The sequence below is a fragment of the Protopterus annectens genome, chromosome 10.part0, assembly GCF_019279795.1.
Source record: "Protopterus annectens isolate FY-2018-M chromosome 10.part0, PAN1.0, whole genome shotgun sequence".
In the NCBI taxonomy this organism is placed as follows: domain Eukaryota; kingdom Metazoa; phylum Chordata; order Ceratodontiformes; family Protopteridae; genus Protopterus; species Protopterus annectens.
This window is the reverse complement of record NC_056744.1, coordinates 1,799,812,676-1,799,839,627: the sequence shown is the minus strand read 5'-3', so window position 1 is coordinate 1,799,839,627 and position 26,952 is coordinate 1,799,812,676. Positions and strand designations below refer to the sequence as shown.

The 26,952-nt window shown below is 44.8% G+C and overlaps 1 protein-coding gene across 1 annotated transcript in view; it reads right to left on the bottom strand.

Annotated features, from left to right (window-relative positions):
• LOC122814504 (Snf2 related CREBBP activator protein) overlaps nucleotides 1-26,952 on the bottom strand; it is a 3,617,155-nt gene that overhangs the window by 107,929 nt on the left and 3,482,274 nt on the right. Inside the window, exon 28 of the mRNA XM_044087079.1 lies at nucleotides 192-275. Within this exon, the coding sequence (XP_043943014.1) occupies nucleotides 192-275 (84 nt within the window). The remainder of the gene's footprint in view (nucleotides 1-191; nucleotides 276-26,952) is intronic.

Below are 26,952 nucleotides of genomic sequence, written 5' to 3'. Positions count from 1 at the left end.
TGTGTGACATATAGCCTTACAGCATTAAGGCACTGTAATGAACTAGTAACGATTTATTCACATGTGATGTGGTACAGGTTTCTTCTGAAGACATCTCTGTTTGAATGCACATCTCATGGATGCTACACCACAAATCCAGTGTAGCTGTCTTACTATTATAGTTATCTATACACTATATCTCCAAAACTTACTTCAGCTTGCTTCAGCTGCTCCTTGCTGATATCCTCCAGTGAAGCTTCCAGGAAGTTCATGGCATACCTCTCAATCGGTGTTAACTAGGGGGAAAAAAAGGACATTTAAGAAAGCAAGCACTATACACAAATAACTAGTTATGAGTTAACTGTACCTTTTCAGATATCAAACAGGAGAAAAGTATAAACTTCCATCACTTAGCTGAGGATAGCCTAAGCAAATGGGACATCTGTTCTCTGAGCAGCAAACAGGATCTGAGGCCATGTGGGGGATAGGAGGGGATTATGGGTAAATGGAGGAACATGAGCTTTGGACTTTAAAGTCTAGAGTGGCTGAAGTCAGATCTGAGGTCTGATCCAAAGACCCATCTATTGAGGAATGGGTGGAAGAGACATCAGATCTTAAAAAAATAAGCCACTAGAAGAAAAATGTTAAACAAAGTGGGGATGACTGTAAAAGGTGAAAGCGAAAAAGTAAATGTTAGGACTGAACAGACCTCAGTGATATGGTTTCAGGGCTCACAATAAGTTAACAGGTGGGAGAAGTGAACAAAATCAGTTATCAAGAGACTGAGACAGACGTTGTCATGTGCAAGGATTAGGAAGTATGACTGTCTGCAGCAGTGGACAAGGGAGAAAGGTTTACAAATATGAGGATGGGAGAAGACGAGACTATGTCATTGATGTAATATGAATGCACTTGTTTTATATTTGTGTTTACTGCTCACGTTTGGATTTCTTCCCCCTAAATGTTGTTCTTTGTATATATTGCTTTCTGTATCTATCAGTGCAATGCTGTTTTCTTATTGAAACCTGCATACTGGGCTGAGACTTCAATTGGTCAATTTGTCAAAAGTTCTCCACCCTGGTTAAAACATAACATAAAATAAAGCAAAAAATCAGGATACACTTGTGCAGAAAAAGATGGTTTGTCCCTGAAAACTTGACACATCTGGCCATGGTGATAGCATACCCCCACAGGACATCTTAGATCAGTGTATACTGCAAAAATAAAGAGAGGACAAGAGATCATGAGTTGCACCCCTGCAATGGGGTGGGGTTTGGGAGCTAGGTGATGGATCCTAGCTTAAAAGCAGTGAAAATCATGAACACAATTCAGTGGAGAAGGTATGCAGCATTTCTTACATGACAAAAAAATTCCAGGAGCACAACTAGCAGGGGGTTCTTGGCCAGAAGGAACTGAGGAGAACTACTGAAGTGACTACCACACCAAGCCCTCAACATCAGGGAAGTAACATTGAGCTAAAGCTAAATTTGACTGAAGCTTGTGTTAATAGTATTTTTTTCTAAATTTGAAACTGTGCTACCTGCTGTTTTCTCTAAAGAAAGGGAAAGCTTGACTGCTATAGGCATGCACTTGCTAGTAGCTAGTTAAGTCTGAGAACTTGCTCTGGCTTACTTTAAATTTATGCGGCACTGTGTGGTCTAGCACATGTTTGAGATGAGCTCCACAACTATGCACATACGAGTGTCAAAATTACTGCACAACTATGCATGTGTCAAAATTACTGGAAGTTACTACTACACTGATACCTCAACACCAAGAAACATCTTTTTGGACTAAATTTGGATAAATGGCTATGCTTAAAACGCAGTTGTGGTAGTCAGCCTAGAAATGCCTATGAAACTATAAATTTGCGACTTTTGTTGCTGTGTGTGTGTGTGTATATATATATATATATATATATGTGTGTGTGTGTATATATATATATATATATATATATATATATATACATATATATATATATATATATATATATATATCCCCCATTTGGAATACCTGTCTTCTGTATTGGGAGTAGGTGAAAAGTACAGTTGTGTACACTTACCATAAATGTAGATGTTTGAGTGTATTCACTGTTACAGTCATTACATTTGGGTAATCTGCTGGCAGGTTGCCCTCAGTCGGCCTGAATTCCAAAGTCTTGGGCCCTGCGTCGGTTGCTGTCTTCTCTTCCATGACATCAGGTCATCAGGGGTATAAAACATGCAGCCGACGCCATTTTCTTTAGTTTTTCTTGCCCCCGATGTCAGGTGCCCCCAAAAGGGTAGCCAATTTACACACACACACACACACACACACAAATTTACACACACACACACACACACACACATATATATATATATATATATATATATATATATATATATATATATATATATATATCTACATTTATTTATTTTATTTATTTTACATTTGTTGACCGGGATGGTCCGACTGGATGCATGTCCATTTTCAGCAGAGGCCCGGGGAGAAAATCTCCAAGGGTTAGCAGATACAGCATTACATAATACCAGCATTACATATTACAAACAGACTATTTACAGAGATTACATAAGTAATCAAGTTAAACAGGTTAGAGTTAATCCTGAGCGCAAGTCAGGATTAAATTAAATTGCACAGTAAACTGGTTAACAGATTTTTTTACACATTCCAGAAAGAGTTAGCCAGGCTTGATACACTGACATAGCCATGCATCAATATAAACTTTACCTTCATCTACAAGCAAATATGCCACATAGGTTGGAGAAGATAAGAGAGAAAGATAAATTTCAGAATGACAGGGGGATCGAGGGAACAGTGAATACACCCGAACATCTACATTTATGGTAAGTGTACACAACTGTACTATGTTCTGTGTGTTTCACTGTTGCAGTCATTACATTTGGGTAGAATCCCAAAGCTATGGTTGGGGGGCTGGAGCTAAACAGCATTAGGTGCGGCTATAAGGCCTGCAGCACTGCAGTGGCAAAGCCTGCCCTGGACTTAGAGTAAAGAGGCAAATGGTAATGCTTTGTAAAGGTGTGAACAGAACTCCAAGTAGCAGCCTTTAGAATGTCTTTGGTAGGTACTCCTCTGAGAAAAGCTGCTGAAGTAACTGCAGCTCTGGTGGAATGAGACCTAATGCCCTTGGGAACAGGTTTACCATGGTGTAAGTAGCAGAAACGGATGCAGTGGCTTATCCACTTTGAAACTGTCTGCTTTGAAATAGCCTTTCCTTCTGATCCTGCAGCATATAACACTAGTAATTGCTCAGTTGTTCTTAGAGCTTTAGTCCTGCTCAAGTAGAATCTTAGCTGTGTACGTCCAAGGAATGCAGAATTCTCTCCCCCTTGTTCTGCGGATTTGGATAGAAAGTTGGCAGATGAATTGTTTGGTTAAGGGCCACACTGGAAACCACCTTGGGCATAAAAGTAGGATTTGTCCTCAGAGAAACCCTGTCTGGGTAAAATATGATAAAAAGGCTCTACAGCCATGAGGGATGAGCCATGAGAACCTAAACCTTCAGACTGTTGGACGAAGGTCCTCACCTCTGACTGGAAGTGTCTGCGAAAAGCTCTTGAATATTTAAGTGAAAATTTAGTTTACTTGGCTAATCGTGAGAAATGTTTGTTTTTACACTGGAAAAGGTGCAAATTTAAGGAGATAATTGCCTCCCATTTATCTGACATAAGAAAGGGGGATTGAGACAAATGCAATAAGTAAGCATATTTTACATTGTGGAAATGAGCATGCATTTAAATTTAGGATACTGCAGAGAGTTTGCAAGAATAAGGGGGGGGGGCATTGTGAATGCTACAGAGAGAGCAGAATACAAATGGATAAACTTTTTTTAGATCTGATGTTTACCCAGGGCTTAATAAAACTAACAGTATTAAACCCATTTTAAAATTAAGACAAGCATATGTTAGTTAGAATATTATTATTTGTCTTATGAAGTTTTTTAGGCTGTAATGAAATATTTTAGTACATTATTAAGTTGATTATTGTCTTTAATGAAGTTTTTTTTAACAAACTAGGTTTAGTAAAGTAACGTCTTTCGGCTTTAGCTGGTTAAGGGTCGCCACAGCAGAACTCCGGTCCACTAATGCTTGGCAGTGGATTTTTTTATGGTGCCAAGTTCCCGGCCCGACGCCCAACCTTTAAGGAAGGCACACCCATTCACACATGCACATACCTGCATGTCTTTAGTGTCACTCGACCACGGGGTGGACATGCAGACTCCACACACAATTATATTAATTATACAAACTGCATAATTATATAACATGTGTTTATAAATTATGTTAATGTGATTGGCTGGTGTTATATATTTATTCTGTGGTTTTAATGTACTGATTCATTCTTGAAAAAGTTTCAACTCGAAAGCTTGATGCAATAAACCTAGTTTTATATGGATGGTCGTGCTGTGCCTTTTTGTTACTGGATTTAATTTTGTGTTGGTTCACCAGTACAGCTAGCTGTTCTACATCTGTTTCTTGGACTTTGTTTACTTCCTGTAATTGGGATGAATGGGGATATGAAGCAAGCATCCTTCATGTCTATGGAAGCCATGTAGGATTGTGGGATGATCAGGAGGAAGAAAGTTTGCAAGGTTAGCATTCTGAACTTGAGTATTTTCAGGAAGGTGTTGAAGTAGGAGAAGTCGAGGATGGGTCTCCATGGGCTTTCTTTCCTTGGTACCAAAAATATCCTTGAATAGAATCCTTTTCCCCTTTGTTTGGATGGTGCCTTGATCCAGCAGATCTTGTAGTACCTTTGGGAAATATGGCAGCTGCTCTCTGGGGAGGTTGAGGGATGCCCCTGAAGGTGGGAGAGAATTCCATACTATGAAGTAGCCATTTATTATGATGAAGAACACCCAGGCATCCTGTGTAATATTCTCCCATGCTGGAAAGAAATGGAAAGGTGCAGGGAAAGGGTGGGGGGAGCCTGGGGTCCAAATAGTCAGACAGACCCTGGTCTGTCTGGAAAGGACCGTTTTTGAGGTGGAGTTGGTAGCGAGATCTAGGGTGCTGAGGTCTCTTGCCAGATTTTTTTGATTTGGCTGGGGGAGGCTGTGACTGTCTTCTAACAAACACTGGCTTAGAAGACTAGAAGGACAATTCCTTTGGAATTTTGGTACAGAGAAGACCAGGATGTGCTTTAGTTCCTGCATTTTCCTTTCTCCTGTAAGGTTTTGAACATTTCTGCAGCAGGGCCAAAGAGGGCTGAATAGAATGGGGGGCATCAATGAGTTTGGATTTAATGTCCTCTGGTAGAAGCTGTAGTCTCAGCCAGGCAAATCTTGTCAGGACCGAAGCTGTGGTAGCTGCCTAGCGGATGCCTCCACAGCATTGTAGCTACATTTAAAGCAGTGTTGGGGCACTAGAGAAGAAGAAGCTGGAATCAGGGATGATGCCAAAGATTTATTCTCCAAGTCTGCTATATCAGAGATAATCTTAGAAAGTTGGGATAGGAGTCCCAAGGTATACTTAGCCATGTGTGCCTGATGGTTTATAGCCCTAACGGCAAGGTGGCAGAAGTGTATACCTTTTTGGCCGACCTCTCCATATGTTCATAGGTGTGTACTAGACCAATGGCCCTGGAGCTTACAAGCCTAGCCCATAGGATTACCCTGGCATCGTGCCACCCGACCTTAGTTCCTAGTGCCTCTGTTGACTAGAGGCACAGGAGTGATCCCCGGGATGAATTTTCCATTTCCCTTCCACTCATCAAGATTTCTCTTGAAGAGGGACAGTGAGGTGCTCTGCTCGACATGTATGGGAAGTCTATTCCATAGCATGGGCATGCTCTGGGTGAGGAACCTGTCCCTCCAGCATGTTCTGTTGATTGTGGTAATGATGCTGAGGTCTCTGGAGCATGTGGTGCGGACGGATTTCTTTAGATGTAGCATTTCTAACAGAGCTGGGTCAGATATGGCTTTGTAAGTCAGGCAGAGATCGCCTGTAAGTAGGCGATATGAGACCGAGAATAGTTTTTTCAGTCTGTCCATATAAGGCAAGTGTTTAAGGCCTAGGATCCTCTTTGTGAGGTACTTCTGCGGCCTCTCCAGTTGTTGCAGGTGTCTAGTGAGGTACATGCCAAATGGGGCATTGTATTCGATTACTGGCCTAATGAGGGAAGAGTAGAGGGAGACAATGACCTCTCTTCCTGGATGTAAAACCCTTAGTAATGAGACGCGCCACACAGAAGGACTTTCTGACCACAGTGGCAATGTGGTGGTCAAAAAAAAGATTGCTGTCAACCTGTGTTCCTAGATCTCTTATAACGACTTCTGTGTTCAGTTTACTTCCATCAATGTTGTAATTTAAGGGAACCAGGTTTTTCCCAAGGGGGGGGGGGTGATGACATATTTTTTGGCATTGAGCTTAAGGCCATGGTTCCGACACCAGTCGTTAGTTTCACTGAGGCCTTTCTGTAAGATGTCAACATCACTTGGGGAGTGAATAACAGCTCACAACTTGCAATCGTCTGCGAACTTTGTCAGCCAGAGTCCCTTCGTGGTGGCCTGGACTTCACAGAAGTAGATACCAAACAGGAGAGGACCCAGGACTGAACCCTATGGGACACCACTCGTGACTAGTCGACAGGCTGACTTGGAGTCAGCTACTTTCACACTGTGGGTTCTACCTGTGAGCCAGTTTGCAACCCACCTAGTGATATAGGGGTTGATGCCTAGCTTAGTGAGTTTTTCTAGGATTCTTGACTGGGGAATGATATCAAAGGCCTTGGCCAGATCAAGGTAGGCTGTATGAGCCACCTTGCCTTCATCCACAGCTCTGGTGACTTGACTCAAAGTCGTCAACCAAGTTGAGCAGGCCTGATCTACCTTTCACAAAACCAAACTGTGCAGGATCCAGAGTTTGGAGATCCTCTATATCCTTGTTTATTAGGTCCATGATGATGATGATGCGTTCCATAGCTTTGCATTATCAGACTAGTCAGGCTAATGGGACAATAGTTTCTGGGGTCTGTAGTCGCTCCTCCCTTGTGGAGAGGGATGACTGTAGCAGTGCGCCATTCGGGTAGGGACAGAGCCTGAGGTGAGGCTGTGATTGAACAGGGCACAGAGGTGAGGTGCCATTTCACTCTGTAGTTCATGTAGAACACTGCCGGGGATACTGTCAGGTCCCATAAAAGCTGTATTCTTGGCCTTGGACAGTGCTGTTTTAACCTGTGCAGCAGTAATACTGGGTGCCTGGCAATCCATTGGTATTGTGATTGGTCCTTGGGGGGGGGGGGGTGTGTGAAGGGGCAGGGTAAAGTTGGCATTGAATCTGCTGGCCAGTATATTGGCAATATCTGTTGGCTCAGTATAGGAGGTACTACTGTGCAATAGCTCAGAGCAAATCTGGGTATTGCCGTGGAGATTCTTTATATGACTATACTGCAATTCTGTTTTCATAGCTAGCTTTACAGGATTTGATGAGGGATCTCAACCTTTTGTTGAGGCTGATAAGGGAGTTTTTCCAGTCTTGGGACTTCACCTTATTCCGCATCAGTTTCCTCCACCTGTTGTAGAGTTTGTTTATGGCAGGGGACCACCAGATTGGCTTCCTTTTTTTTTTTTTTTTTGGAGGAGAGCATCTTGGTTCTATTGGGTATGGCGAGATCTGTGCATTTGTGTACGTGTTCATACAGTGCACTGGTGTATGATTCATCGGGTCATGCAACTATTCTCCACTTGAATGGGTGCTGTGAATTTAGCCACCTCTGGTTTTAGGAGCCCAAAGTTAGCTTTGGAGAAGTTGTTCATGGTGGTTACCTTTGTGGGGTGTGTGTGTGTGTGTGTGTGGGTGCATTTCCAAGGTGATTAGTTTGTGGTCAGATCTAACCAGGGAGGAGTTGACTTAGTGTAGAGCAACGGTTGCCCATGTTAGTAATGACAAGGTCAAGGATGTTACTACCTCTAGTGGGGTAAGAACGAGCAGATCCAGGTCATTGGAATTAATGAATTCCAGAATTCGTTGGGCAAGTGTATTGGTACAGCAATAGGTTTCCCAGTTAATGGTGGGGTAGTTGAAGTCGCCCAGTATGAGTGTTAGTTTGGACCCTCATATTCTCCAGGGTGGTTAGGAATGTGAAGTGAGAGTCTTGGGACATGGTTGGGGGCCTACAAGCAGGCTACAACCTGAATCGCTGTCTTACCCAATGTTAGCTGCACCTGAAATATCTCAGATGCATCATGTTGGGCTACCACAGTCTGGAGGTGTGCGTATCCTTTATGAATATGGAAACACCACTGCCTTTGGAGCTTTGGTCCAAGTTCTGGGGCCGAAAGGTGTGGAATGAGTTATAGCCTGGTAGTGCAGGGGTGCTTTCTGCTGCCATGAACCAGGTCTCTCTTACAGCACAAATGTTGATGTTCTCCATTTTAAGGAGTGCTTTGAGCAGGTGCATTTTGAGATATAGACTTCTAGCGCTGGGCAGCATGACCCTCAAGATAGCATTTGTTTGTAGCTGTTACGGTGGTAACCTGGTCTTTGGAACACCGCCTAAAAAAAGGTACTATAGGGATGGCTAGAGCCTTGGCCAGTATCCAGAAGCCCAGGGGTGACAGATGCAGACCATCTCTGGCAAAGCCTTGAGGTCTGCCAGTCATGTCTTCCCAGGCAAACAGATACTGGATCTCCTTAGAATGACACCAGAAACTTAGCCAATTGTTGAAATCAGTAATTCTTAGGTGATGGTAGGATGCAGCTCAGGGCTAGGGTCATACCTGCCTGGGCTACATAATCTGAGAGCTCCTCCAAGTCTCTTCATGTAGTCCAGAGAGGTACATCCTAGGTCATTCACACCCACATGTACAATGACAGAGTCATATTTGTACCTGTTGTTGAAAGACCTGAGTGTGTGCGTGATGTGGCGGACCCTGGCGCTAACAGGCAGCTGACAGTTACTTTCTCCTTATTCAACTTAGTGAGTGGGACATCAGTCTGATGTCTTTGTCAGAGGAAAGCAGGGTGGTGGAATGAAGCAGCCTATAGGCCTTACCAGAAGCCACAGTGATGACAGAAGGGTCAGCAGAAGAGGCTTTGAACAACTTACAGTTCTCAGGCACCTTGTAGAATCTGTCTGGTTTCTTAGGAGGGAGTCAGGGACCTTACTGGAAGATTCAAACACATCTAAGAAGGCAGGAAGGATTGGAGGGACAGCTGAGGGATGGAGTGTCTACCTGAAGTAGTTCACAGTACCTTTTTTTGGACCTCAGACATCTGACAGCTGTCCCATTTAAAATGCTCCCTCATCTTACCTAAAGTCTCACACCTGGAGAGTCAAGTGCCACTGGAGTCCTCCTCCAGGGAAGTGTAATCCAGTGGAGAGGGGATTTGAGAAGCGTATAAATAAAGAATCATTCACCGAAATCTCTTCCTCATCAGAAGAAGCCTCTTCCCTGGCCTTTTTCTGTGGGGAGGTAACCGGGGTGTGTCCGGGATTGAAACCCCAGGAGGAGGTCTAAGAGACATAACGGGCATTAAAAATACCATGTGCAAAATTTTTCCAATCCTGCATCGGATCAGAGGGTGGTGATAAATGCTTAGTTTTTTTTGTTTCTTTTTAACATGTAGTTCCACCTTATGTAGGGTCGTTGAACCAGACATAGGCCTGGTTTTTATGACATCAGAATCCACATCCTCCCTAACGACAATTTGGTAGATTCCCCTAGGGCCTTCAGATATTACAAGACTAGGCTCCCCCTGGACATCCTTACTGGATCCCTGCATTACCTCCAAGGATATGCCATCATCCTACTGCAAGGTGACCTCCATTATGGGCTCAGCCTTTGGTTCAGATGTAGGGGTGAACATTTCTGTGGGCTAGAAACTGTCTCGGGAGAGATGCCCGCCATCGGAGCTGCAGCAGAAGCTTCAAGCCTTGGCTTCTTGGTCTTCCGCTTAATGAGTGACTCGGCCTCAGGCCCTGTCGAACCCTCCATAGTGCTCTTCACGAGACGTGTTAGGCAATGATTTTCTAAGTAAACGGAAATGGAAGCTAACCTACTTAAGATTTTGGGCACAAAGGCCTGGCAGATCAAACAAGATCGGTGGTCATGGGTAGTCTCAAGACAGAAAAGGCACTGCTAGTGGCTATCTTTATGCGGAATCTAACATCCTAGAACATTTGCCTTTATTGGAAGACATTAAACCCAGCCTCAATGAAAAAGATAGAAAAAGAGGTCCTCAACGGGGCACTTATCTGAAATGTTGAGATAACCACTTTGGTGAACAGACCAAACATACGTGTAAAGTGTCTGGACTAGCGGCAAAGAAGTTCTGAGGAGGGTGTGTGTGTATGTCACTTTTATGGCCGACATCCAACAGCAGCCTACATGTGACTACCACGTACCCCTAGTAGTAAAGGTCTTTTGTATACTGACCATCGAGTCATCACGGCAGGTAACTCCCTCATATTAAGAACACTGCAACAGAGAAACAGGAGGACATCTGCTGAATCCACCAATGAAACTCAAGTCTGAGACAGGGTAGAAGAGCTGGAAACTCCAGTGTGTGGCAATGCTAAAGCCAAACTGCTCTGCGGTACCAGTGAAGCATTCCCATATGAAGTTTGCAAAGGAAATCATGGGGATGGTAGATGCCATGATCCCCAAAGGTTCTGAGAAATTCCCTTGCAGGAATGACAAAGGGACAGCAAGGACTGGAAGTAGGTTGTTACAGACAGAACACAGAGATGGAAGACAGGCCAACATTGGGATGGTCTGGATTTTGCAACCCAGAAAAATGTGGTCTTGAGAAGAAGTCAGAACTGACTTTCTTGAGACTGTTAGTGAACCCCAAACTGCGCAGAAAGAACATGGTAAAGTGTAAATCACAAAGAAGCAGAGATTGAGAGGGAGCCTGAAGAAGGTCACCCAGTTAGGGAATACCAGGATTCCAAGAAGTCTGCAAAAGGCTATCAGAGGAGCCAGACATTTGGTGAATACCTTTGGGGCAGTAAAAAGACCAAATGGCAAAATAACAGAACTGAAAAATGACAGGAAGAAACAGAAAAAATGCCTTTTCTGAAAAGAGGGTGAATTGGGATATGAAGACAGGCATCTTTTAGATTAGAAAGACTGGAAATGCCTGGGAAAGTAAGAGGGGAAACAGTATGGAAAGAAAGCACCCTGAAAAAGGAAAGTTTAGAAAGGTGTCGAGAAAGGATAGGTCTCCATGGCCTCTCTTTTTCTGGAAACCAGAAACTTCCTGAAATAAAGTCCTGTTCATGGCTAAGATTCTAGGACAGGTTGGATGTTTCCTTGACTTAATATATGTTGAAGGACCACAGAAAAGTGAGGAAGTTGGTCTGGCAAAGGTTGAGGAAGACCTCAGAAGGGGGAATGGGATTTCCATACCATAAAATAACAATGACAGACAGAGTAAAGACAGGGAGAGACTGGGGAACCTATCCAAGGGAGAAAATATGCCAGATGGAGTCAGATTTTATTCTGAAAAACGTTCCATCTGAGTTCATAGGTTCATACTAGGCTATCTGCCCTGGGGCAATTATAAGCCTAGCCCGATTCTGTATGGCTTATGCCACCCCTTGATTTGAGTATACTGTGCCCTTTTTAAGGTTTAGTTTACTGTGCCTCTGTCTAATAGTGACACGGGAGTAATCCCTGGGACAAACCTACGATTCCCCATCCACCTATCGAGATTCTTCGTGAAGAGATTCAGTGAGGTGCTCTGCCTCACATGAACTGGAATTCTATTCCAGAGCGAAGGGAGCCTCTGGGTTATGAACCTGTCCCTCCAGCAAGTTCTATTTATTTCTGTGCTGAGGTTCAAGTCCCTCGAGCGTGTGGCTCTAAGGGATTTAGATTTACTGAGGTGGAGCATGTCCATTAATTCTGGATTTGACATAGCTTTGTTTGTCAGGCATAGATCGCCTCGAAGTAGGCGGTATGCAACTGAGTAGAGCTGGAGTTTTTTTTAACCGAGCAGCATATGGCATCTGTTTGAGACCCTTGATCCTCTTGGTGAGATACTTTTGGGGTCTTTCTAATTGCTGCAGGTGTCGGGTAAGGTACATCCCAAAAGGGGCATTGTATTCTATGATGGGCCTGATGAGGGATGAATAAAGGGGCACGATTACCTCTCTTGATCTAGATGTGAAACCCTTCGTGATGAGGTGGGCTATGTAGAAGGTCTTTCTAACCACTTTGGCAATGTGGTTTTCACAGGACAGATTGCTATCAACTTGGGTCCCCAGGTCCCTAATACCTTTCTCTGTACTTAAATGGGTTTCCACCTATGTGGTAATTTGTGGGCACATTGTTTTTGCCAAAGGGTATGACTATACATTTTTTGGCATTTAGCTTTAAACCATGGCGCTGGCACGAGTTATCCGTCTCTGAGACCTTTCTGAAAGATGTTTGTGTCAGCTGGAGAGTTGATTATGGCACCCAGTTTGCAGTAGTCTGCGAACTTCGTGAGCCATAGTCCTCCCACGTTTGCCTGTACCTCAGAAAAGTATATACCGAACAAGAGTGGTCCCAGGACAGAACCCTGTGGGACTCCACTTGTGACCAGTTTCGAGTCTGACATGGCTCCAGCAATTCTCACTCTGTGGGTTCTGTCTTTGAGCCAGTTTGCGACCCATCTTGTGACATAGGGGTTTATATTTAAGCTGGATAGCTTACCTATGATGCCCGAGTGAGGTATTGTGTCCAATGCCTTTGCAAGGTCCAGATAGGCTGTGTGGACTACCTTCCCTTCATCTATGGCTTTGGTGACTGTTTCAAAGAAGTCAACCAGGTTCAAAAGGCAGGATCTGCCCTTGACAAAGCCGAACTGGGTAAGATCTAGTGTCTGTAAGTCCCCAATGTCTTTGTTTATGAGCTCCATGATGATCCTCTCCATAGCCTTGCAGACTAAGCTAGTCAGGCTTATGGGGCGATAGTTTCCAGGGTCCGTAGAGGCTCCACCTTTGTGGAGTGGGACCACTGTTGCTGTACGCCATTCTGTGGGTACATATCCTGTAGTTAGGCTGAGATTGTATAGCTGTTTTATTTGAGGGATTAGTTCCTCTTGGAGTTCATGTAGGACGCAACCTGGGACGCCATCTGGTCCCATGGAAGTAGTGTTTTTTGCTTTGGAGAGGGCAGCCTTCACCTGAGCATCTGAGATGTTTGGGAGGCAGCCCACTGCCGGGATAGATACTTGCTCTTTTGGGGGGGAGGGGGTGGAGAAGTTTGCACTGAACCTGTCTGCCAGGATATTGGCGATGTCTGTGGGTTCAGTGTATTTTCTGTCGTTTAGAATCAACTCAGAACAAGTCTGGGAGTTGCATCCTAGGTTTCTAACATAACTGAAAAAAGCCTTATGATTGTCTTTGGTGTCCTGTGGAATTTTTCTCTCGAAGCTGGCCTTGGAGGATTTTATAAAGGATCGTAATTTTTTTGCTAGTACTGATCAGAAATGCCTTCCCTATTAGGGATTTTGCTCTATCATGTAGTAGCCTCCTCCTTCTATTGTACAGTTTATTTATGGCAGTTTATTCTCAAACAAGGGGAAGAGCGGCCTTTGGCTCAGTGGTTCTCAGGAAGTTGTTGATCGTCTTCCAGTCATCACTGAAGGGCTCGGTTCCGAGCCCTTGTAACCGAGTCGGCCTTACACCAAGCTCGCGTCCATCAAATACTCTCGAGCTAAGCTGCTACCCACAATGCCCTTCACCCAGATACCTCAGACAGAGTATGCATGCAACATACAGAAGAAACAAAGTCAGAGGCCATCTCTGCGCAGAAACCCTGAAACACCACAAAGACCCAGAAGATCCACCAGGAGCCTTCAGTGGGGGCTGGTGGGAGTGTGTAATGACTGGAAGAAGTTCAACAACTCAGATGGAATGTTATGGTAAGACATAACTTCTTTATCTGAAGTTAACCTTCTTCCTATTCATCACTGATGGGACAGAATCTCAAGCTACTTGGAGAACCTGGGTGGCCCTTATGGAAGAACATTCCTGAGAACCACTGAGCCAAAGGCCGCTCTTCCCCTGGAGACCAGATCCAATTTGTAATGCTTGATGAAGGTATGGGGTTTAGCCCAAATGGCTGCTGCACAAATGTCATCCATGGAGGCTCTGGAGTGGAAGGCAACAGACGCTGTGATAGCCCTAGTTGAGTGAGCTTTGATTTGAGCAGGCTTAGGTTCATTCTTAAGCAAATATGAGAAAGTAATGCAATCTCTGAGCCATTTTGACAAAGTAACTTTAGATACTGTACACCCCATTCTAGGACCAGAAAAAGGAAATGAAAAGCTGGTCCAACTTGCAAAAGGACTTAGTTCTGTCTAGGTAGAAACGTAGCTGTCTATGAACATCCAATGAATGCAGGCAGTATTCTCCCTTGTTTCAATAATTTGGAAAGAATACAGGGAGTTCAATGGATTGGTTAATAGAGAAGTCAGAAACCACCTTGGGGAGAAAGGATTTCCATGACAGGAATTTTAGATCACATGTCGTAGCAGGTTCAAACTCGGGTAGAGAGAGAGACTGGAGAACGCGGGAGAGATTCCATGCCTCCACCGGCTGTCTGATAGGAGGTCTTATGGAAAAGTCCCTTGAGGGAGGTCTTGCAAAGTCGGGAGGAAATAAGCGGGACTCCATCTGAACCATTACGGAAGTTGGAAATAGCTGCTAAATGGCCTTGAATGGTGGAAGCTGATGCACCATTGTCAAACAACTCAGAAAGATAGTGAAAAATAGTAGCTACAGGAGTTGAAAACGAATTTAGCATCCGATTATGTGACCAGACAATCTTTTCCATTTGTCCCTGTAAAGTTTTCTGGTGGATGGTTTATGGGAGGCCAGAATAATATCACTGACAGATGAGGAGAGGGTTTCCTGCTTGGCAACTAATGGAAATGGAGAAGCCAAGCTGTCTGCTTGAGAGTGGATAGATTCAGGGGAGTCAGCCCTTGTGGGTGAGATATGAGGTCCTGACGAGTGTCCGGGATCCAAGGAGGTTGTAACAGCTGAGGTTGGAGGAAGGGAAACCACACTTGATGAGGCCAGAAAGGGGTAACGAGTATCACTTTGCTTCGCAACTGAATAGCTTTCCATAAAAAAAAAAAGGGGATCAGAGGTACCTGAGGATAAACATAAAGGAGATCTGCGGGCCAATCATGAGTCGAAAGTGTCTCTCGGTGACTCCCCATGAGGGGGAAAGAGGGCAAAGCAGCTGCTGCATTTTGTGTTTGAGGGGGAGACTAAAAGGTTGCAGCATGGCTGGCCTCGATGGCTGAAGATTTCTGCCGTCACACTCGAATTGAGAGACCACTCGTGAGGATAGAGAATGCATCTGCTCAGCTTGTCTGCAATCACGTTGGAGCTCCCCGGGCGTTGCGATCAGAAAGCGGTTGAAAGCCATCACCGAATGCCAGATTCTCATGGCCTTACAACATAGAGGATAGGATTTGGTCCCTCCTTGTTTATGTACCAGACGGCGGACGTGTCCGACTGGCTAGCAATCGTTCCTGATGGAAGGGGCGGATGGAATGCTTGCAACGCCAATAGCACTGCTCTTAACTCCAGGACAGTAATATGCAAGTTGATCTCTATGCTGGACCACGTGCCTTGGACTGACTTTCCCTGGAAGTGGCCCCTCCCACCCTATCAGGGAAGCATCCGTGGTCACCGTGGCGCTGGGTTGGGGAGCCTGGAAGGGATGACACCAAAGATTTTCGTCTGTACTCATCCACCAGAGGAGATCTTGTTTGCAGGAGTTGGTGATGAGAATCTGAGAGCTCAAGGGATGAAGATTGGATATCCACTGGGATAGAAGGAGCCATTGTACTAGTCTCATACGTAACCTGGCTAGGGGAACAATTGGGATGGCCACCGCCATAGACCCCAGAGCCTGAAGAACTTCCCTTGCAGACACCTTCCTTCGAAAGAGTATCATGTACTTGTGTCCTTAATCTCTGAAGTCTGTGAGGGGGAAGACAGACCAGACGTGAGTGTTGAATACTGCCCCTATAAATTCCAACTGTTGTGTGGGCTGAAGATTGGATTTTTCCCAGTGAATGGTGATGCCCAGCAACTCGGCTAGTGCTAGAGTGTAGCGGACGGCCCTGACCAGGAGGCTCTTGTTGGGGGCGGAGAGGAGCCAATTGTCTAAATATGGAAACACCTGGAAACCCTGAAGTCTCAGATGAGCTGTCACCACTGCTAGACATTTTGTGAACACTCTGGGGGCCGTCGAGAGACCGAATGGCAGGGCTCTAAATTGGTAATGATCGGCTCCCAGCTGGAAGTGAAGGAGTCTCCTGGAGCATTTGTCCATTTTGATGTGATAATACGCATCCTTCAGGTTTATCGAGCAATTCCACACACCCTCCCGAAGAATTGGGAGGATGAATTGAATTGTGACCATACGGAACTTGGTCTGAACCACTCATTTGTTTAGCTGGCTGCGATTCAAAATGGGCCTCCAGCCCCCGGTCTTTTTTGGCACTAAAGAATCCTGAGTAAAAACTGGATCCGCACTGGTCTGGGGAGGACTGTTGGATGACTCGTTTTTGACATAGCTTTCTTATTTCTGAGGCTGCCTCCTCCCTTTGACTGGGTGGAACATCGGGAAGTGATTTTGGAGGTCTTGGGTAAGAGATTACGGGGATGTGATAACCTCTGGAAATTATTCTCTGCACCTACTGATCATTTGTAATAGAGTGCCAAGCAGCTTGGTGCAGAGAGAAATGAGCCCCGACTGCTTCTGGGCAGCGCTTCAGGAGCGCTGATATGGTCGTCCCGAGAAAGAATCCCTGGATTCCTGATTTTGGGGACCCCCTCTGCCCCGAAAGGAGCGTCTTCCATTATTGGAACCCCCTCTGCCCCGGGAAGAGTCCTCACCACGTGCCTCATGGAAAGGACCTTGAGAATTTTTGTGCCACATCTTTCCACTCCTCTGGCTCCTGGAAAAGGAGCGCTGTGGTTTGGAAAAATGTAACTCCACGGCAGACAAGGTCTTCCAGTCCTGCTCGCACCCGGCTAACGTGTCCTTGACCTTAGAACCGAACAGAGCTGATGGCTCTATAGGGGCATTTAAAAAGAAAGGCTTGACGGAGTCTGCGAGGTCATAAATGCACATCCAGGCTTGGCATCTCATAAGTATGCCTGCACCCGCAGCTCTAGCTGCCTCTTCGGTTGCATGGGACAGCAACCTCATGGACAAGTTGGAAATTGACTCTAGGGCGCCAAGTTGGGAAGCAACTTTATCACCTGCCCCATCCGAAACTTGACCAGCGAGGGTTCCAGAGAGCTCGGTGATAAGATCTCTCTGGAGCCTCATAAAATGTGCCTAAAAGTTCAGAGACCTGACAGCAAAGGTCACTGAAGCAAAAACTCACTTCCCCTAACATGTCCACCGCCCCGCCCAGAACTCTGTTGGGCAGGTGGACAGCAGAACTTTCCTCCACATGGTCCTTTTTCGTGGCCACCACCACCATAGCATCTACTGGCAAACCTCTAGGCCAATGGGGCTGATCCTCTGGAGGAAAGAGCATCCTATCTCTCTCCAGGGAATGGCCTCAACGGTATCGGGATTCCTCCAAGCCCTCTGCATGATGAGCTTGACTAACTCATTGGTGGGGGGGGGGCACCCAAGAAGTAGACGGCCGAGAGCAGAAGGCCAGCAGGAATACGGATTCCTCCAAGGAAGGGTTGGAGGGCTTCCAGTCACCCCTCTGCATTAAAATTTCCAGGACGTCTCCAAATGAGACATCATCAGGGGGTGACCGTGGGGACCCTTCCCCATCATCGTAGTCCGCATCTTCAGTGAGGGACTCCTCTGGGGAGTCCATGTGTTTCCTCTTACATGCCTGTTTCCGAGGGGGTTCTTCGGTGGGAGTATCCGAAGAAGACTCGGAAAAGGAAATACCCTCTACAGGGGTTTCCTGGGTCTTGTGCTCTCGGTGTCCTGGGGGGGAGGGGGGGTGGCCTTGGATACCTGCAGCTCAGAGGGAACGGGTGGTAGATCTAATGCAGGAGGAATGCTCGAAGCAAGCACCCTCTCCATCACCTGGAAAGTAGGCCCAGCTGAAGAGGAATGGAAGCCCGGAACCTGAGTCACACCCCACTCCATGCGGTCTGCTCCTGGAGAGGGAGCCTCAAGCAAAACCGGGGCAGGAGTCACCCTCGGACCTGAAGACGGAACCGGTGAAACAACTGGAGCCATGGCTGGAACAGAGGGTTCCACCCCCAAGCATGGGATTAGGAAGGGTGGGTTCCGATGGAACAGACACCCAAAGGGGCCTCAGAGCCTCAGACACGGTCATTGTTTGCGCAGAGAAAAGGGGTCCTCTTGCAGATGTTGGAAATATGAGCCTCGGAACTGAGAGGTCCAAGAGAGGAGAACACGTGGGGGTCGCCGGGGCAATAGACCCAAAACCCATAGTGGGATGGGTTCTAGGAAAGTTTGTAATTCCCTTGGGAGTCAGCAGCTGATTAAACAGGCGCACCACATCCAACTCAGATAGGCTCCTGGTGGACCTCACTGATGCCCCTGACAGGGAATCAAGACCAGTCCAAAAAGAGGCTAAAAGCTTGTCTGGCAAATGGATCCACAGACGTGGAGTACTGGGTCCATGGTGTAGTGGAAATCAGCACCGAGGATTTCAGTTTAGAAACCTGTAAAAGAGGAATAATCGGAGCCCAGAACAGGCCCAGAGCCGAAGTCACAGCTGGGGTGGAGGTCAATAGCGGCTCCAAAGAGGCTGCTGGAACTGACGGAGAGGAGATGGGGGATATCGGTGCCAAGGTAGAGTCAGGCAAACTGGACGGACCACAAATCACAGTGGGAGCTGTAGTCGTCGGTGCAGGGGCCGGCGTTGACGAGGCAATCATGGCAACTCCCGTATGAACCACTGGAGCCAAACTCAGAGCAGAGGTGGTCGGAACAGAGACGGCGATTTTATGTTCTGAAGAAGTCTTATGGGCCTTAAGCTTAAGAGGCTTGCCCCTATCACTGGCCGGTGAAAAGGGGGCAGAATGAGGACATGTTTTGTCCACAGATGGAGGGGTTGAGACCTCCGACGCAGAAATAGCCTCAGACAAGGTAGAAGGAAGCAGGCCTTTGAGAATTAACTTATTACTTCGTTCATTCAGCGTCCGCTAACTGAAACTGGCACAAATGTCACAGGGAGGTCTTGCCGATTAGTGCAGAACCCCCAAACAATAAACACATTCCTCATGCAGATCGCTATATGGGAGTTTACCATTGCAAGAAGAGCAATGTTTAAACCCCGTTGTCCCTTTCTTTTCAGACATATCAGTTAGCAACACAATGCTTATCTAGAAAGGAAAGTTAGAGATAGAAAGGAGGGAAATACCAACAATGGTATTGGGAATACCACAAGGGTAAAAACAGGGAATACAAACAATGGTACGAGAAAAGAGATATCCGTGGGTAGAGCTGAGTAAGTTATCAGCAAAAAAAAAATAATCGTTTGACAAGAAAGAACTCACAAATACTATAAAATTTGAAAAATACAACACCTAGCTGGAGAGCTCAGTGAAACGCTGTTATATGGCTGTGTGGCAAATGAGATCTGAGGTAACTGAGTGAAGGACATTGTGGGTAGCAGCTTAACTCGAGAGTTTTTGGTGCATGCGAGCTCGGTATAAGGCCAACTCGGTTCCGTAGGCACGGAACCGAACCCATCAGTGATGAATAGGAAGAAGATTAACAACTTCAGATTGAGCTATTTGCTTTTTAGAAGTCTGGGTGGACTTGTCAGGAAAAAAGTTATGCACTCACCATAATGTTCCATCTGTGTTAACAATCTTCATTCATTCTTGACGATTGGGACTTGGTTCTGATCCTCGGAACAAGCTTGGCTATTATAAAACTTGCACCAGCTCCCACAAAAAACTCTCGAGCTAAGACTCTACCCACAATGCCCCCCCCTCTCCATTACCTCAGATCAAGTTTGCAGCCAAAGACAAAGGTATAATAGATATAAACCATGGTAGAAGCAATGTCCAAGGTCAAACCTACAGGAGCCCAGGACAATGGTTTGATCCCACAGAAAATCTACAGGAGGGGGAAGGAGGGTGGGATTTCAAGAATGCATAAAGATCGACACCACAGATGGAACATTATGGTGAGTACATAACTTCTTTATCTGATGTTGTCAATCTTCATTCATTCTTGACGAATGGGACAGTGTTCCCCAGTTACATTAGGTGTTGGGTGGCCTTATGGAAGGATATTCCTGAAAACCATAGAGCCAAAGGATGCTATTCCAACAGACACCATATCCAATTTGTAATGAATGATAAAGGTATGAGGCGTAGCTCATGTTGCAGCTCCACATATATCGTCCATGGAAGCTTTAGAAGGAAAAACAGCTGACATGGCAATCGATCTGGTAGAGTGTGCTCTTACAGGTGCAGATAACTTTCAGTTATGATTATAAATGAATGTAACACAATCTCTTAGCCATCTTGACAAGGTAACTTGAGACAGGTTTCCCCACAGTTGGGCCAGAAAAAGAAACAAATAACTGGTTCGATTTTCTAGAGTCTAGTCCTTTTGAGGTATTAATGTCATTGTTTATGAACATCCAGTAAGTGAAAACAATATATTCACCTTTATTGAAAAACTTGGGGAAGAAAACAGGCAAATCTATATTTTGATTAATATTAGATTCTGAGAACAACTTAAGAAGAAAGGGAGGGTTGGTCCTCAATGAAACTCTAGCCTTATGAAAACTTGAAATACGGGGGATTCACACACAATTCTTGGATTTCAGAAACTCTCCTGTTACAAGTGACCGCTACTAGAAACAGTTTTCCATGAAAGAAATTGAGATGACAAGCATACCTCTCAGCCTGGAAACATCACAAATCTGGACAAAGGCCCATGAAAAACAGGTACAAATCTGTACTCATAAAAATTGCATAAGAATTATGTAAACCCACCTACTCCAGTGGAATTGCGGGATATCAATGGTCAAACAAACTGAACGAGAGACATCCAAAATATGGCCCCAGAGTCCCCCTGTAGCCATTCCAATGCCCCATTACTTGGCTATTTTGCCCCATTTACCATAAATACCGTAATGTGCACACTGCTTTACTTCTACAGTGCTTATCTGGATTTCATTTAAAACTTTTATTTTACAATTTTGTAGCACAAACACTAATAGACATCTGCTAAACAAAGCAATACAGTCTCACAATGAAAACAGACTTAGCATTAAAACTTCTCTGCCCTTGAAACTCGCATTCATTGAAACAGCATTGAAACCCACATTCAAAGAAATGCATCTGGCTAGTGGTGGATAAAGATTAACCTTTGGGCTGTTTTCAAATCATAGGTCCCTTGCACACAAAACATATATGTGTTCTTTGATACACCTTCCAGACTGTATTAAATATTTCTTGTATAATACAACACACTTGTTAGAGCGCATTTTAAATGTATTGTTTATTTTTCCAGTAAGCAATGAAACACATGCATGAACCAATATTGACAAAACTGCCCAAATCAGAATATTTCATAGGTTCATAGACATGTTAATAGATTAGTACTAAGCTAAATGCCCTTGCGAGCCATTGTAAGCCTAGCCAATTATCCCTTGTGAGACTCAAACCCTGCACCTTGTTTTTGAAGGCAAACACCTTAACTATTAGGCCACCTTCCCAACCCCATTAGGCCACCCTCCCAACCCCAAAAGCTTCACTTGTATCAATATTATATCACCCCAGATGGGACTTGAACCCACAATTCCTGGTTTAAGAGGCCAATGCCTTATCCATTAGGCCACTGGGGCCTGACAAAGTTTGGGACGGTCAGTTTCAAACTCACATACCTACTGCTCAAAGGCAGACGTCCTACCACTAGACCAAAGAGGCACCATAAAAGTCTACTCAAACTTCTACAATCCACCAGTATCAGTAAATATGCACAATCTCTGCAGAAGTAAGTCATCTAAATAATTCCACATCTGTAACTAATGAAGAGGTTGCTGCTAGCAAACAACTTTATATTTCATTGTTTCATCTGCAAGTAAAGTGCCTACTGCCCTTGAAGAATAAAACTGCCTATGTTAAAATGATAAGGTAGTAATATTTCAATAGGGAATGGATGGCAAACTGATAACAGGTTCATAGTTACTAGATATCTCTGCCAAAGGAGGACATTATCAGGACTGCAGCATTCACCCCCTTTAAAAGTGCAACACGGAACAGTATCAGCAATCCAGCTACATACTGTGGGAGTACAACCCACACCCTTCTGCAACAGCAGCAAGTATACTACCTGTTGTGTTACTAACAATGCAAGTAGACTTTGCATAAGCAGCACTAAACTTCTCTTTCCCTGAAGAATTGTGCAGCACAAGAAATCAGGAAAAAGCCAAAATATATTCGGGGGGACGACGACACAAAGGCCCAAAACCAGGGACACATTTTAACACTACTTGTATAATCTTAGAAAGTTGCTAGAATAAAATGTCATGTTACCATGTGTTCCCTGAAAGATAGGAAGACTGAAAATTAAATGACTATCATTATTTAGTAAATTCAGTTCTCACTGATTTGCCAGAAAACCACAAATTCTATTTTTATTTAACATATGTTTACCGGGAAAGTCTGACTTCAAATGAAACCAATTTTCAGCAGAGCCTCCTGACGCATGTCTTTGTACCATGGGAGGAAACCAGAGCTCCCAGAGGAAACCCAAACAAACACAGGGAGAACATGCAGACTCCACAAAGAAAGCACTTCAGACGAGAGTTAAACCAGAGAACCTCTTGCTGTGAGGCAACAACACTACCACTGCACCACTACACCATCTGAATTTTAAGAGGAAAAGACCAAAAGTATGAGCCAAACATTCCAGATATTCTGTGAAAATTTGTACAACTAAGTGCTACAACTCCCTTCAATCAGAAGTGGTGGTATGGGTAGAGAACTCAGGCTCTTGCTCCTTGTACCCAAGGTACAGAGTTTGAGCCTGAGTTACCCTAACTACCATACCTAACTAGGGCATTTTACTCACACACACACACACACACAAATTGCTGGCAGGAACATAATTCAAATCACACACAGAGTAATTGCTGGTAGGAAATTAATTCAAACCACTTCAACTATGCTTGCGGCAGGAAAGAAAGAACTGTTCACACACAAGTGGAAACATCAGTAATTCAAATGCTAAAGCTGAAGTGTTGCCCTCCTTACCTAAAGAAGCTGGGAAAATGCACGTACGCTACTTTTACTGCTGCTGGCTGCCCAGAAACAAAGTACAGTGAATCCCTTGAGCTCTCAGCCAATTCCAACAGAGGCTGCTCACAAAGCTGACATCACTGCGCACACCTCTGCATGTAATGACGTCAGCCCAAAAAGCACCCCCCCCAAACAAAAGCCGAGAAATTCAGAAACTAAGGGGTGCCACTTGGGAATCGTGGCACCCCATTATTTGGATCTCAAAACTGGTAAAAACCGAGAAATTCGGTACGGTTGAGAGGTATGACAAAGTCGCGCTGGTTTAAAGGGAGGAAATATTAAAGACTGCAAAACCAAGGTCAGATCCCATGGAGCTATGGGATCCTTAAAATGGGGGCTTCAGACGTAAGGCACCTTTAAAGGGACAATCCCAGTGTTTAAAATTAGGGTCCAAGTTAAGCTGATAGAAGTCACACCCACTTTGACATGTCACTAATTCCCATCCACAGTGTCATTTTACTTTTAAATATTCTGTAAATCCACAGTTCCAGTCTTGTTACAGTTCCCAGGATAAACTAAATTTTGGATTTGTGTTCCTTTCTGACTCTCACTGGATTGGGAAACTATGCCCCCAAGCTCCTGGCTCATATTTAAAATAAAGAAAGCTGTGCAAAGATAAAGGGACATCAGTGTATACTCATTTTTAAATTTTGCATCACTCATGCTTCTACAGATGTACAAGCAGCCCGCTCATAAAAAAATAGTGCATTTGTCTAGTAGTATTCAGAAATTGGCACATAAGCTAGAAGCTGAAAAAGGAAAAGAAGTGTATCTATTAATGCTCCAACTTCTGTCACACACTTGCTTTCTATGGGATTACTACCAGGTCAGAAAGTCACTACACCAGGTGAGTATTCAAAAATCAGAATACAGTAAAACATTAAAGAAATACAGTTTCCACTACTGTTTGCCTGACTCAGATGCTTTCTATAGGTAGAAGCCATGGCATAAAATTGTTGTAGATGGTCATAATTACCAATCAGCAGAGAATAAAATATGAAATGAAAGAAACAAAAAATCTCTTTACTAATGTTTTAAAATCCTTGCATTACTGAAGTGCTGTCTAGAGTAGCAGTAGCAGCAGCAATCAGGTCATAAAATGCCTGAAAGTCTACTTTTCTCAAAGGGTAAAATGCACACAAACTAACAGGGAGAGCTGTCAGTACAACTGCAATCTGAGATGGAATTTGACTAACACCTTTGAAACTTCCTTCAGGCACTCTTCCCCCACCCCATTTAAGCCAAAGCTGAACATGCTTAGAAAGGCAAACCTGAAATGTAAACAAAGGCTGAATCAAAACAAAGCCCTTGGGACTGTCCCTTTAAGAAAAACTTTACATGACCGATGGGAAATCAAAGAATGGTCATTGTAGCCATTGTGGAAATTTGAACTGGCATCTAACAGAACTTTAATGGTGGAGGCAGAAGCTCCTTGATCAAAAAGGGAAGCTAAAAATTCCAAAACTTTCTCCACAGGTGCCGAAAAGGGGTCAAAATCGTTTTTACAGGCCCAAATTGAAAATCTCTTCCTCTACTAAGATAAAGTTTCCCGGTGGATGGTCAATGGGAAGCTAGAAGAATCTTTTACACCGGGGAAGCTATGTTATTCTGCCTGGTGACTAATGGAACTGGAGGAACCAAGCAGTTAGCTTGAGTGTGTGAAGGCTGGGATGCACCAATCCCTGCAGGTGAGACAGCAGGTCTGGAACTGGGTCTAGAATCCACGGATGGTGAATCAGGTGAACCAAAGAAAGGGAAAACAGATTTGCCAGGGTCAGAAGGGTGCAATGAGGATCACTTTGCTTCTCAACCTTTGTGCTTTCTTCAGGAATAGGGGAAATGGGGGAAATTGCGTAGAGAAGACCTGAGGGCCAATCAAGAAGGAAAGCATCTCTCGGGGACTTCCCCTGAGGGGGAATTAGTGCAAAATAGCTGCTGCATTGGTTGTTCATTTGGGAAGCAAAGAGGATGCAGCAAGGCTGGCCCCATCGACGAAAAATTTCCTTTGCCATTTTGGGACTGACAGACCACTCATGAGGCAGTAGAATGCATCTGCTCAGTTTGTCCGCTATCACGTTGGAGCTCCCCAGGATATGCGTTGCCACTATAAAGCGGTTGGAGGATATCACCCATTGCCACACTCAGCGCTTCCCAGCACAGAGGGGAAGATCTAGTTCCACCCTGTTTGTTGATGTACCATACCACTGACATGTCTGACTGGATTGTGACTGTCCCCAGAGGGAGGGCAGACTGAAATGCTTGCAGCGCTAACAGCACTGCTCTCAATTCCAGTGCCTTGGACTGTTCTTCCCAGAACCCCCCCTCCACCCAATCTGCAAAGTGCTCGTGGTTACTATGGCCTTGGGCTGAGGAGGAAGAAAAAGGGTCGTCCTAAAAGAATTTCCTCTATTGCATCAACCAAAATAGATCCTTTTTGCAATGACCTGTTATTAGGATTGGGTAAGTAATTGGATGATTAAGAATGGACCATTGTGAAGCCAAGAGCAATTGAAGTATTCTCATTTGAAATCGCACCAAGGCACTAAGATGATGGCCGCTGCCATGGATCCCAGGGGCTTGTAGGACAAGAGGAGCACGAATTTTGTCTTTGCATAAAATGAGATGTATTTGAGACCTTATCTTTTGTAGTCTGTGAAGTGGTAGAGAAGCTACAAAGGAAATGGTGTTGAGGTGGGCTCCTATGAATTCTAGGTCTTTAGGGGGAGTCAGCTGCGACTTTTCTTTGTTGACTGTAATGCCAAATAATTGAACAGATGCATAATAAAGTTTGTGACTTGAAGCAGTAGATGCCTGGTGGGGGCAGTGAGGAGCCAGTTGTCTAAGTAAGGAAACAGCCGGAATCAGTTTAGTTTTACGTGAGCTGTGACTGCTGCCATGCATTTGGTGAACACCCTGAGAGTTGTGGTGAGATCAAAGGGCAGTGCTCTGAAATGAAAATGACTGGCTCCCAGGCGAAATGGAGAAACCTTCTGGAGCACTTGTCCATTTTTATGTGGTGATACACATCTTGAAAGTCTATAGATCAAGTCCAATCATTTTCTTCTAGGAAGGGAAGTATAGACTGAACCGTGACCATCCGGATTTTTGTTTGCTGAATAAACCTGTTCGAAAGGAGACTGAGGTCCAAATTTGGTCTCCAGTCCTCTGCCTTTTTTAGCACTAAAAAGAACCTTGAGTAGAATACGGATCCTATCTGGTCAGGTGAGAATTCTTGGATGACTCTCTTCTCTAGCAGCTTGTGAATCTCCAAGGCTGCTTAATCCCTCTGAGTGGCACACCGGGGATTTTTCTTGGTGATCTTGGAAAAAGAGTAAAGGTGATATGGCAGCCTCTGGTAATGATGCTCTGCCCCCAAGTATCGCAGATTATTCATCACCAGGCTGTCAAGTGCAGTGAGAGAATCTTCCCCCGACCGCTTCCAGAGGTAAGCAATCGGGCCTCCTTTCAAGAGTGCTGGTAGGGTTGTCTAGAGAGGACGTCTCTGGACCTCTTGTTTTGCAAGCCACCTCCCACTGCAGGGTCGACATCTTCCATTTGAGCTCCTCCCTCTCTCCCTCTACCCCAAGTGGAGCTACTGCTACATGCGTCTTGGAAAGGCCCTTGGGACTTCTTGAACCACATCTTTCCACTCCTCTGATTCATGGAGTAGTATCATCGAGGGAAAGAAAAACAAATGCCCACAGCATAGAGTGTCTTTCC